This window comes from Pocillopora verrucosa, chromosome 5 (genome assembly GCF_036669915.1).
Source record: "Pocillopora verrucosa isolate sample1 chromosome 5, ASM3666991v2, whole genome shotgun sequence".
In the NCBI taxonomy this organism is placed as follows: domain Eukaryota; kingdom Metazoa; phylum Cnidaria; class Anthozoa; order Scleractinia; family Pocilloporidae; genus Pocillopora; species Pocillopora verrucosa.
Window position 1 is genome coordinate 5,661,850 of NC_089316.1, and position 13,007 is coordinate 5,674,856.

General features: G+C 39.1%; 2 protein-coding genes across 2 annotated transcripts; both read right to left on the bottom strand.

The window, feature by feature from the left end:
* Positions 1-132: 132 nt before the first annotated feature.
* On the bottom strand, positions 133-4,709 carry LOC131793024 (uncharacterized). The gene is made up of 6 exons (XM_059110434.2): positions 4,609-4,709; positions 3,767-4,101; positions 3,264-3,353; positions 1,928-2,138; positions 913-1,118; positions 133-340 (listed from the first exon to the last, which is right to left on the bottom strand). The coding sequence occupies exons 1-6, from the start codon at positions 4,700-4,702 to the stop codon at positions 149-151; spliced, it is 1,128 nt and encodes a 375-aa protein (XP_058966417.2). The 5' UTR covers positions 4,703-4,709; the 3' UTR covers positions 133-148.
* Positions 4,710-4,718: 9 nt separating this feature from the next.
* LOC136280659 (uncharacterized) lies at positions 4,719-10,448 on the bottom strand. The gene is made up of 9 exons (XM_066166295.1): positions 10,365-10,448; positions 9,346-9,457; positions 8,400-8,519; positions 7,333-7,503; positions 6,528-6,752; positions 6,102-6,406; positions 5,152-5,496; positions 4,781-4,855; positions 4,719-4,724 (listed from the first exon to the last, which is right to left on the bottom strand). Exons 1-9 carry the CDS (start codon positions 10,446-10,448, stop codon positions 4,719-4,721), a joined length of 1,443 nt encoding a protein of 480 aa, XP_066022392.1.
* Positions 10,449-13,007: the final 2,559 nt, after the last annotated feature.

A 13,007-nucleotide genomic window follows, 5' to 3' on the forward strand; every position in this document is an offset into this window, starting at 1 on the left:
ACCCAAAGGAATCGAAATCTTCATATTCCAATTCGGAAATCTTGAACCAATTGAGTACAGCATGACGTCATAAGTCAGATCGGAAATTTTTAACGAGAGAAGACACATTTTTAAATTCGTCTGTTTATTTCAATGGCAGTATACGAGTTCATTTCCTTTTATTGTTGTTTAAATCGGCATCAGCGTCTCGTCTTAGGATAGGAGGAGAGTCCAATAATTCGACTTCCGGTTCGACTGTGGCATTGCGCTTTTGAATCCCACAATCCTCCGGTGTCTGTGGGTATGCTTCGGGCCAATACATGAAAGTTGTCCAAACATTCATGTGGGTGAATAGTTCTCGCTGAGAAAAAATAAATGAATAGAAAAAAGATAAGGAAATAAAATCGTTATGGTAAATTGGGGAATCAGAGGAAGGGTCATACCTAGACCTTCCACCGTCAAGCGTGGTAACATTTCAGTCATACAATAAGATCTGGGCACAAGATTAGTTCGGAGGATTTTGATGATGCCATAATATCATTTACCTGACTCCCCCCCTAAGGCTCTGTTATTCTGATAATCCCCCACTCGTTGAGTGTCACTTTTCTTTATACTTTGCTGGTCCCCATCCATTATTCCCTGAAAACCATGATCCCCCTTAAGTCCTCTGACCCCCTTAGGAGATGAACAATGATTGAATTGGTGCCTTAATCACCGTTACTAGCCCCTTCCCCCTTAAATGATCAAATTTGACATCCCCCTCTCACCAGTACCAAACCCTTTATTCCTTCCCTTTTCACCAGGCCCCACCTTTCAGAGGGTGGATAACGCCATTTAGTGGAGAATTGTATAAAAGAAATAGAACGTTCTCGGCCATCTATGGGATAGCTATGTCTAGCCATTGAACGACTGAAGCCAGTTGGGCAAACTTACATTCAGATTTTTGCAGTTTTTGTAAGTTATTTGTGCACTGCAGTCCAATGTCGGATCAATTGGTATGGAAAGGCGGTATGTTCCAAATACACTTCGACATTCTTCTTCTCCCGCCAAAGCGTCATCACAAGGTGCGGCTATGAGCGGATGACAGCACATCCCTGTCAGGCGCCTGTCGTCTTTTGTCATACAGTAAAAACCGCCATCTAGGGTTAAAAAAGTTCAACTGTTGAATTTTTCCATTTGAAATTAAGACAACGCATGCGTAGTTGCTCTTAATAAGAGCTCACCATTTTTCCCACAGACACCAGCTCGCGCTAGGGTAGATTCTTTTCCTAGCAGATAATGCTGAGATGGCAAGGCCTATTAAAATCAGTACGCTTTGCATGTCCGTTTGGCTTCAAAGTAATTCCCCTGATTAGGAATCCAATATTTTATTCGACAAAAGATAATTTCACAAATCGACTTTGATAAAGCGTGGTCTATACTCTTATTGACAACGATATTCGTTATCACAGTGATCAAAATGTTGTGGACTCACGTGGCGCAGCAGCTGTCGATTTTTTTTACCTCAGTATCGAAGGCAATTGAAACGATTCTTTCAGTGCAAGTCATCCATGTTTAAGGTCTGATAAAGGCATTGCGTGACACGCTGACGCAAGCAGCGTTGTCTGTACTCTTATCGATAACGGCAAATTGGCCAGTCAGATTGCGACATTACCGCATATTGAGATAATTTTTTTCCCCCTGAGAATTAGGGGTGAGGAGAAACTCGCAATTCATCAAATTGTGTCAAATGATCAAGAACTTGTCATTTTTAGCATCCTTAGGAAAGCAAGTTCATTTCATCACGTTGTTGTTTCACAGATCGATGGCCATATATCATTTTTATTTTTATAATTTTCTTTTTTTCATTTCCGTTGAAATACTCAAGTGAATAAGTGAACAAGGAAATTGTTAAAACTAACAGTTTGGAAGGTTTATTTAAATTTTTAAAACATATTCAGCCATTTACCCTTCCCTTGTTCTTTTTCCTGTCTGCACTTGTCCTCATTAGTTATCCTGAAACGATCGAAGTTTAAGTATCGCCAAGAGGCCATTGGCTGATGGAAGTCTTTGATCTCATCGCCAATCCTAAAGTAAGACCTTCCCAGTGGTCTGAGCTTTAGATGAACTTTGTCTGGGACGCTCTGATCTTGGCCTGCACCGTATAGCTCCACATACATCTTTAAAAGATAACAAAATATTTACACTAAAGTTAAAGTTTTTTTAAATCATTTTCTTGGAATCCTTCTTTTTGATGCATTGTTGTTTAAATTCCTACTTGCTCGTGGTTGTTGTGTCCGATCTGGTCGGTAAATAGGAGGATTACAAAGTATTGGACTTAACGATGGCTTTATTCTGCCTATCCAACTCGTGGTCCTCAACAACAACACTAGTCAGGCGTTACATGCCCCACTGAGGGGGAGTCTGGGTCCTAATACACTACAGTGGTGAAAGCCAAAAATTCACCTCAGTAACTTTTTTATATTTACTTTCCATCAATAGAATTCCACTACCACCTTTCTATCCAGATATGGCAATCTTATCGGTTACGCTACCCGTAGTCTATTCCGTTCTATACGATAGGCTTAGTTATACACCTATTTTGATTGGTTCTTACATATAATCTATTGGAGGACAGGTGTTACTGATATTTATCATTATTCAATAAAAGCACGATCATTCGTTCGCGATATCCATGAATGATAATTGATTCGAACTAAGCCCTCTTCTATTTTCACGCAATGAAATCTTAAGCACAAAATGCAACTGTTAAATGAGGTCTTCAGGAACAAAATTCAGAAATAACATCGAAATTTATAAGGCGAAAAAAGTTAGATTAAAAAAATTTAGATTTAAACGCTTCAAGTTCTTTTGAAGGAAAGTGAAGCTTGTGTAAGATAAATCCTATTTAGCCTTCCATCAGTAATGATCTTGGAATATTTTGCAAAACCCTCAACATAGGACGGTAAATGACAACGTCGATGCAAGTAACTAAACAGAGGTAAATTTCTGAAGAAGCTGTGGTGCTGCGCTGGTGGGAGAGTGTAACAGGGTAATTCGGTATTATCAACTAACTTAAAATGACCACCGTAAAGGGGTTTGGAAACTGACGTTCCGTGCGTTAGCTTTCGTCAGAGCGAATGACGAACGGCTAACGCTCGAAACGTCAGCTTTGAAACTCTTTATGGTGGTCAATTCACGTTATCAACGCAGTTGACAAGACCAAAGTAACCTGTCGATGCAAGTAGTTGTATTCAAATCTGTTAAGTTTACCACATTCCTTAAACAACTCTGTATCTATGTACCTTTAAGAGGCGCACATTGTAGCAATCTTTACAGGCCTGATCAATGTCCAAGGAAAACGTCGTGTAACTCTTGTATAACTCCTTGAACATCTAAATGAATGAGGCGAGAGGATCAAGTAGGAGAATTCGGAGTTGTTAATAAGTTGTGCTACAAAATATCATTGCGGGGATGCTTGTTTATTTATCAATGGAGGATTTTTGTGGAAATCATAGAGTTTTCATGAGAAACAGAGGAGGGATCAGTTGTCGCCAACAGTGTGTAAGGGGAAGGGGGGACTTCGAAATAGCTGCCAAGGATGAGGGAAAATAAGAATAATATAGATTTAGCTAAGTCTAAAATCGGAGCTCGCATTTTTTTTTCTCGCACGTCTCAAGGGCACAACGCCTTGCCCCGGCCAGGACTAGAACCCAGGTCGTCCGACTCGGAGCTCAATGCACTGACCACTGGACTACTGAACAAAACCCACAGTACAGTCGACAAGAGAAAAGAATGAGGTCCATACCGTTGGATCTTTCGTCTTGTCAAAAGACCATTTGTATATACCAATTTTGGGCTTTTTAGTCGTAAAACAGCTTCTAGCTGCCATTTCAATGTTGTTTATTTCTTGTAAAGCCTTTGTCAAGGAAGTAACTCCTTGAAGATGTCCAGAGCCTTTTGTGAGGGTTGCAGCGCGACGCTGAAACTTTGCCATCTTTTTGTCCATGTTCCACAGGGACCGGAACTCAAAACCCTTGTAGAACAAGTACAGCTGCTTGGAAAAACTGGTCTCCAGTTCTTCATAGATATTCAAAAGGTTATCAATAAACTCCTGCCGTACGTTGTCGGTTATTGGGGTCCCTGGAAAGTTGTCAGTTGAGGTAAATATAAAGTTGTGATGATTAGAAAATGATGAATTCCCAACCCTTCATAATGCGATAGGAGCATAGCCCAAACCCATAATTTTTGTCTCAACCTGATTAATGCATATCGTGCTACCCATTATTGGATGACAATTTTTTAGAATATCGATACATGACAAAAATCGCGGGGATGGGGGGAGGGAGGGCTCTTCCATTTTCCTTTCCTCGTGCCGCGTTTGAGTCGTCGGTCAGTTCGTGCGCTTAGGGGTTAAATCTAGTTTCTTTTCCATACGTAGCTATGCAACTCATCGAACTGTGCTTACGGGCGAACATATGAATGGTCATAAGAATACAATGAAAGTTTACTACCGTAGCATTGATAGTTACCGCGCTAATAAAAGCGCGCACAACGTCGGCGAACACAAGAAATCCGGGATCCACCATAATCAAGAGCAGTTTATGTTCTCTTGCTACAACATAGTTTCTTGAAGAAGAGAATTCTTACCCTTGGCTTTATTGACAGCTTTTATTTGCTTTTCTGTCTCTTTTAAATTGATGATGTCGTAATTATACGTGCCAATGTTGTTGTCTAACTCCATGACCTGCGCAATGAGATCAATCCTTGTTCCACCATCGATGAAGAATTTCTCGATTTCGCTCTTGAATTCTGCCGTCACTTGAGGTGGTAGATCAACGTCCAGCAAACAAACCAGGTCTGCCAGAAGCGCTTCCTTGTTTATTTCCAGATCCGCCTTTGGTTATGGAAAACGATACAACACGGATATAATTAATTATAGGTATGGTGTTACATGTAAGTACTAATTTAATCGCTCAGCTAACGCCCATCAAGTTTCTAGTTGACTTGACTTTATCTGTATTACATCGCCAATAAGTTAGCTTCGAGTTCCATCCATAGAGAGCCACAAAGATAACGTTGTGATGCCCCTATGGTACATCCACTTCCACATCCTATGGAATGCGGATGTGTTGATACAGTGATGGAAAAGAAAAGGAAAATTAAAAAAGAACAACATACGCATTATATTACCTCCATTATTTCTGGAACAGATTGTATATCCATTTCGTCAAAATTCAAGTCACTAGGATCTGCCAGAGCCTTGTATGCCTTTCCAAATCTCACCCATTTTTCTAATTTGGCCTTGTTTTGTTGAAGCGTACCTCTATTGCACCTCAGAGCCTCGTTTTCAATAAGACTAAAGGCGGAACCAAGAGCAGCACCAGGATCTTTTTCTATAAGTGCACCTACGAAGCCTGTTACTCCCTGGAGTATTGCGAAGAAATGCTCCATATTTTTTTGAGCTTGTAACTCAACCAGTGTCGCCTTTAGCGTCTCTAAAGTGCTGCTCATGCGGTTTTCTACCTGAGCGATGGACTAATCGGGTACAGGAGAGAGTAAACAAAGGCAAGGTAAGCTTCTTGATAAAAATTCGTTCAGTAACATTTAAATTCTCCCCCCAAAAAATTGAGTGTTGAGCATCAAATCAATAAACATACAAAAAATGGAGATAATTTAAAACTGAAAATGAATAATGAATCAACTGACTTGCTGATCGATAGTTTGGATGAATCAATAAAGTAATTGACGAATGAATGAAAGGAAAAATAAATTAAACAGAATGTTTTAGGACCAAATGAATAAATACATCATTGAAAGAATAAATGCATAAATGAATGAATGAATGGACAAATGAATGGAGAAATGAATGTATGAATCAAAAAAAGAAAAAAATTGTTAATTAACGAAAGTATAAATGAGTTGCTAGAGAATGTCAATTTTAATGAAACAAATGGGGATGGTAAAATGGAAAAAAGAAAAGGAATTAGTGCTAGAACAAATCTGAAAAAAGGCTGTTTTAATACCAAGGAGCAGGTATCTAAAAAGTGTAATCCCCGAGTAAATGTTCAAGTTTCAAGGTCAAAAACCAAAAATTACGCAATACGATTTTAAAATGTCAGTTTCACAAACCATCACCTTACCTCGACATAAAGCCTCTTTTCGCTTTCATCGACTGCCCGTGCCGTTTTTAGTCGTTTTATTTGATTGCTGACCTGTATTCTGGCTGCCTTGGGCGCTAAGTCCTTCAGTATGTCAGTAATATCTTCTTGTTGTCTAATTGATCTTTGAATCCTGTTAAAAGCATCTTGGTATTCCTTGGCATACTTTTCGATGTCTTCAGCGTTCTCTTTTAAGCGTTCCCATTTCATCAGAGGGGCAAACAATTTATTATTTCCAAATCTGTCGAATCCTTCTTTGTCTAGAAAACCTAGCCTTCGTTCTGCGTCTACAGATATACAAGAAACATTAGCGCCGTTGTATTGAGATTTTGTTCTCCTTCAGCTCGTCTCTGAAACAATACTCTGAGGAATATAAGAAAGGTTAAATAGCTCCATTTGAAAACTCACCTTTTTTCATGGCTTGTATACCCTTTCTTCCTTCCATTAAAGTTATTAAGAACCTCAGCACACTCTTGCCTTCCTCGATATCATTTGCCCAAATGCGATCCTCGGCATATCTTTTCATCAACTTTAACAATGCTAAGGGGTATTTGCTTCTTGCATTTTCAGAGAGGCGAGATGTACGAAGATAGGAATCATCTATTTGACCGTCCGTGCCAGGATCCGTTGGAGCTGAATGTACAGATATCAATCAATGCATGGTTACTTATGAAGATGAAATTTGCAGTGATATGGTAGCTTAGAACTTAGTTCTTAGACTCAGGGTCGATAGGTCCGGGGGAGTTCTCTATTTGGGTCATTGCTTTGTGTTGCTGTACAGGAGATTTACTCAGGGCTTCTCTCCACTGAGGAATACAGATGGTTATTGCTGAACTATAGGGGAAACCTGCCGAAATGTATGCCGTGTGATGGGCACCGTGATGGACTGGCATTTCGTTTAAACGCTATAAAAACCAGCAGCAGAATTGTTCCTCTTACTCGCAAACCTTCTCTACTTTACCATGGGCGTAGACTGGACACCAACGATGAACGTGAAAACCGGTAAGTTTTCCAATTTGGTCGTATTATATTTTCTCGACATTGTTAAATCATTTCCCTGCGAAACATTTTCTATCGTGATTATTATTCTTTCATATGAGCATGCAAACTTTCTAAGCCTCGCTTTTGAGTCAAAAATTACTTTAAAAAATAAAAGAAATTGGTGCTGCCATTTTCAAAAGAGTCCTCTCAAGGTGGCTCATGTATACTCAACTTGTTCCGTCTTTTCCATTATCTCCTCTTGCTCCTCTACTTGCTCTACCCGTGGCACCATCATTTCTACACGAAGTGTGACAGGAGGGGTTCATAGGGTCAAACAGATTAGGTGAACATGACTCCCTCATTGCACATTTAAACCCTTTTCCTCCTAAACTCCCGAGACCCCCTGAGGAGAAGATCAAAGTGAAACTATTGTGAAGTCGTAAATATTATTTTCGGAATCTAATTAGAATATACAGTGATTGTGGTAAAGCCAACGATCCTGTGAATTCAAGAAACAGAATACATCCGTCATTCCATCAATAATCCTTCCGAACCCAATTGATCCGCTATAATTTACAATCGGTTCTCCTCCTTGAATGAGTTGCATGCTCTTTCCCAGACTCCCGAGGCCACGAAATTTTGTACATCGATTCCCCACATAACTCGTTCCATCGCCTCACAGATCCACGACTGACATGAATTAACAGAAAATGTAAGTCCTTTGTCACGAGTTGGTACACAGAAAACGTTTGAGCTCCCCCCGAGAAATCAAATCTCGGATCATCTGAAGGGAACTGTTAGTTGAAGTACAAGTTGGTGTTACACGGGATCCACGTGTGAAAAACTCTGTGGATCAACTGAGTGAAAAGAGTCTAGCGCGTAGATAGGTGAGGAAGGAAGATTGTTAATCTTTAGAACCATGGTTGTATGAAGAAAACTGTTATTGAGCGAAGGAGAAGGAGCCTTTAAGAAAAATATAGCGAAAAAAACAAACAAACAAACAAACCAATGGAAGAGGAAAAACAAAACAGTATACTTGAAGCGAAATGCAAATCAACAAACAAAGCTTCTAAGGTCAAATAAATGGAATATTAGGGCTTTTTTTTCATTTGTGGCCTTACGTGCTTAAATGGACGGATTTTGTTCGGCTTACAGGTTAGGGTTGAACTTAACGGGGACATTCCTCCACCCGAATATGTTAGTGCCCCTCCCCCAACCCCTGAAACTGACCCTCTTCTATGATGAGAATGTTACGTCATAATCCAAACGTAAGCTTCATCTCAATCTTTTAATCCATACCTTTTCCTCCCTTTCCATTTATCGGTGCTGTACCTCCCTGGCCAGGACATGTTTTAAGCTTGATACTTCCTACTATTTGGTTCACATGTAGTCTTTGTTTTCCAGCTTCGCCACCGTCTCCTGTTTATGTATATGTATATAAGTAATCATTATGTATCATGTATATAAGTAATCATTATGTATCATGTATATAAGTAATCAATGTTATAAAGCTGGAATATTTTTACACTAGTATGCAATCTCATTGGTTGCTTTGGGCCACATGACATCCCAAAATGAAACTGTTTCTCGATATAAGATTCTTAAAGAGCAACATTGCAAAATCTTTGACGGTAAAGGGGAGCAGTGCAACGTCATTTGCGAATGTTGACAGACACAAATCTCCCCGCAGTTCAGCATAACGTAAGTATTGGTGTGAATGTCTTTGCGAAACATACGTGCTTTCAAAATTTTTATCTATGGAGTTGAGGAGTCTTAAGTCTCGACTCAGGCAGCCCTTCCTTTCTCTTCACCTTGACGAACACCAAAGGAGGCTCTTTGACCCTTCAACTCCCAGGATCTCATTAGTAATTCTCTTTACTGTCTGACATACAATTCTCATGATATCAATTTGGAGAATTTGTTATTGGATCAACTAACAATCCCCTAATTGATATTTTACTTTATTCTCATCACTTCTATGCTTGATATTGTATTGATATTGTAAGGAGAAATTCTTTCTTGGTCACATATGGGAGGTAAAGAGTTGAAAGGTTTCTTTGAGGCGCTTCCATTTTTCATGGTGCAAGGCGGATAGGAGCTCTAGCTTGAAGAATGAGTTTCGGACCTCAACCCTTAGATAAGTGCTTTTTTGATTTCAGCGTCAGCCCACTGTCCGTTCAACTCAAAAGCTTTCGAAAAATTATTCCTAGCGTCACGAAAGTTTACCTGACAATATGTACCGTACCTGACGTTCCCGCATTTCCACCATCTTTGCCAGAGTTTCCTTTATCTCCTTGCAATCCCCAGACTGTCCTGCAACCGTTAGCCTTACACTGAGCAAATGTCCGTGATGGTTTCTACGAATATTTGTAGTTAAACAGAGCCATGTTACTTATCGTATATGATGTGGCAAGTTGCCATTTGTTGATATTTTCCTCAGACCAAGTTAATTATTGGTGTGGAATATTCATTCTGGAGGGTAATTGAGTCACAAAAATTACCCCATTTCCATCTGACAACTGCAACAACAACAACAACTGTTCTCTATCTTAGTTCACGATAAAAAGCTCTGAAACAATGGAAGACGTTTAACGGGTCTATATATCTTTAACACATGGAGAACTGGGAAAAAACGAGAGAGTTATGTAAACCCGAGATGTAGTTCAATTAATTTTGAGAAAACGATAAAGGACCTACGTTAGTTTATAAATATCATTGCAGTATTTGCAAAAAATTTGTAACGTCACAACCGTGTTTGAATACTTTCGTTTAAACACACCTGTCGACCGTTCTGAGCAAGTATGGTATCTCAGTTTTTCTGTAAATGTATATAAAATCTTCTGAATCTGCATGATAACGAATTATTGCTCTTGACGTTGGGAGAACGCATATTCGTTTTGATTTTCTCTAGATGTTGTGCTATTTCACGGTTTGGGCGCCATCTTGGACTGGCTGACCTCTCGCCTCGATTTCATGCTAAAGCTCTCAATCCTGCTGGCTAATTGAAGTCGTGCGGTATATGTTTCGTTTTGGGCTGGATGCCATGGGAAATATATTGATAAACTGCAACCATTTGAACGAACAAAATAAATCCCCACAAATCAAAACTGTGAGCCCCGCCACCATTTTTTGTTCGTAAGTTTAATCATACACCAGATTTTGGTGCGCCGAGGCAAAAATAGTCACTCTAAAGCTAGATCGGTCTTACTTACCTAATCCATGATTACACCTAGCTAAACAATTATCACTTTTACATCACCGTACCGCGTCAAGCCTGTCCTCTCCGTTTTTTCCGTCAGCACCTGCTTGTCCTTGATTTCCATTTCCACCATTGTTTGTAATAAACATGTGGCCTTCTGATAGTTGGGCGTAAACTTCCACTTTAAAAATAGATCAAAGCAATGTGTAGGACTCAGTGCAAGGCCTTGCGCTTTTTTTTCAGTCGAATAAGATAATGAAACTTGATTAATTTTTTTATTTTTCTTTTCCTTTTTTTTTGGAGGGGGGGGGGGGAAGGGGTGAAGTTTAAAGTCCAAAGATAGGCGCTTACCTGTACAAATTTACTGTTACTATTCCTGTTCTCATATCTTTGGTCTAAACCTACATCACCATTGTCATCCTCACCATCATTATCCTTCCATTACTCTTGTTATCATCATATTTAATGAAAGTTATCATAATTATAATTCTTATCATAACAATCATCATTGTGATTATGATTTTTATTATAATTTGTTGTGTTGTTATCATTATTGTTGTAATGTATTGTTATCATTAGGAAATCGTTTTTGACCCTTTGCGGTCATCCAACTGATTCAACCAGTAATATAGTATGTTGAGCGCTTCGCTAAAGTTCGCCGATCCAAAATCTTCGAAAAAGTGCTAATTGGCAAATAACATCCACGTATTCACGACTAAGGCATCATTTAGAAATGACAGAAGTTTAAATTGAACTGCAGTTCTCTATAATATTTTCCTCCCCTCATTTGATGTTGTACTATCACAGAAAACAAAATTCAAATTTTTGGACTGGGGAATAAAAGTAAGGATATCAGGGATGAAATTAATGTGCTATTTCAGATTAGTACAAATGTGCTAACACTCTCACAGGACGAAATTGCAAGAATCCGTAAACGGAAACGTGGCAGAAACATGTTAAACCGTTCTGGAAACACGACGGATAACCTGTCTTTCCGTTACCAGTTTCGTGACGTTTTCTCGCGTTTCCGTTGCTGCGTATACAACGGAACCGGACCACTTTTTGTGCATGTTAAACATAACGGAAACATGGAGTTGCATGTTTCCGCCACGTTTCAGAAATACGGAAACATGTGATTTCGTCCTGTGTCTAACACAAGTGATGTAAACTGATTGACTCTTCTGCTCGCTGACTATTTCACGATAGACAGTGGTTGAAGTGAGTAATCTATTGTTGTATGTTTGTCTACAAAATACAGTGAAAAGATGATTGTCTTGTTCTTAAGTTTTTAACAATTAGTAGATATAAACTAAAACAATCATATAACTCGCTCTCTATCTCTATGAATGAAAGAATTCTCGAACTCATAATTCTATTGTTAAATATTGCGATTTCAGTGGTAATGTGTTGACAATTTTTGTTCCTAACAGCGTCTTAGAGAGTATCTAAAGTAATCCTGGCTTGCATTTTTTTGGGTTTATTTCCCTCCGTGTTAAGTCGAGAAAACCTGTGCCAGATTTAAACCAATCAAAGCAAAAACTAAAGCTAAGTGCGATTTGGTCACTCGCGTTTTCCCACGCTTCAAACAGTTTTTTTGCCTTGAATTCTCATTGGTTAATAAAAAATGTAGATCTCTGATTGGCCGTTATGATGATGATTATTTTTTTTGACACTCAATTCAACAATGCTCTGATGCCTTTGGACCAATGCATTAAATCCTCTATTTCTCTTTACCCCAGTACCTTTAGGTCCAGCCACTCCGTTCTGTCCTGGTACCCCAGGAGTGCCAGGAGCCAGTGACAAACTAGAATCATATTGCGGACTCAAAGTAGGAGCTCTGACATCCAGCTGACTGTCCTTCCCGGAAACAACTTTGCGGCTATAAACTGTGAGTTTTTTAATACCTCGCATCCTGATCACGCCCTGATAAAAAACATTTGTTTCAATATTTATTTGTATTTCGTATTCCTAAGAGCCGAAAAGAGACCAGGGGACAAGTTTGTAAAGCAACTGCGGGGCTGCATCAGTTGGGGTACAACAAATAATTCGGTTTTATCAACTGAGTTGATAATATAAGTTGATAAGTCTAGAGATTTTAAAGAAGTTATCATTAACTCTATAATAAGTAAATCGTTAACTTTTTCACTCCAACCCTTCCCGCGTGTTGCTGAAAATCAAGGATTTCTTACATGAAAGTTTCGCTATCCAAACTATTCTTTTACACACCTCGATGTACACAGTATCGGCCAGGACTTCAAGTTGGACACGATTAGGTTTCCTCTGGACGTTTCCTAACTTCATATTCTCTTTTGCAGCAAGATATTCTTGTACATAGTGCATATGTACTACTCTTCCAATCACCCGGTATTCACCTATGAGAGTTTGAAGGGCCGTGAATTGAATCGAGAAGAAGATAGAATTTGACGAATTAATGAAAAATCGATGAAGAAAAAAAAAATTGAAACCATTTCGTTTTTAGTGGTTCTATTTCTTATTATTACTGTATTCTTGAATTATACATGAACATTTTGATTTGTTCTCACTTATCATCTGTTAGAAGGATAAAGCGCAGATGACGTCAGCGTAACAAAATTTTGCTTTTTTTATGATACAAGACAACTAAATTGAATGTTGCCACTGTGCTCTCGCTAATAGCTCACTGGTGACGTCAAAATGTTAGAAGGACGTCTGTGACACACTCGGCCGTG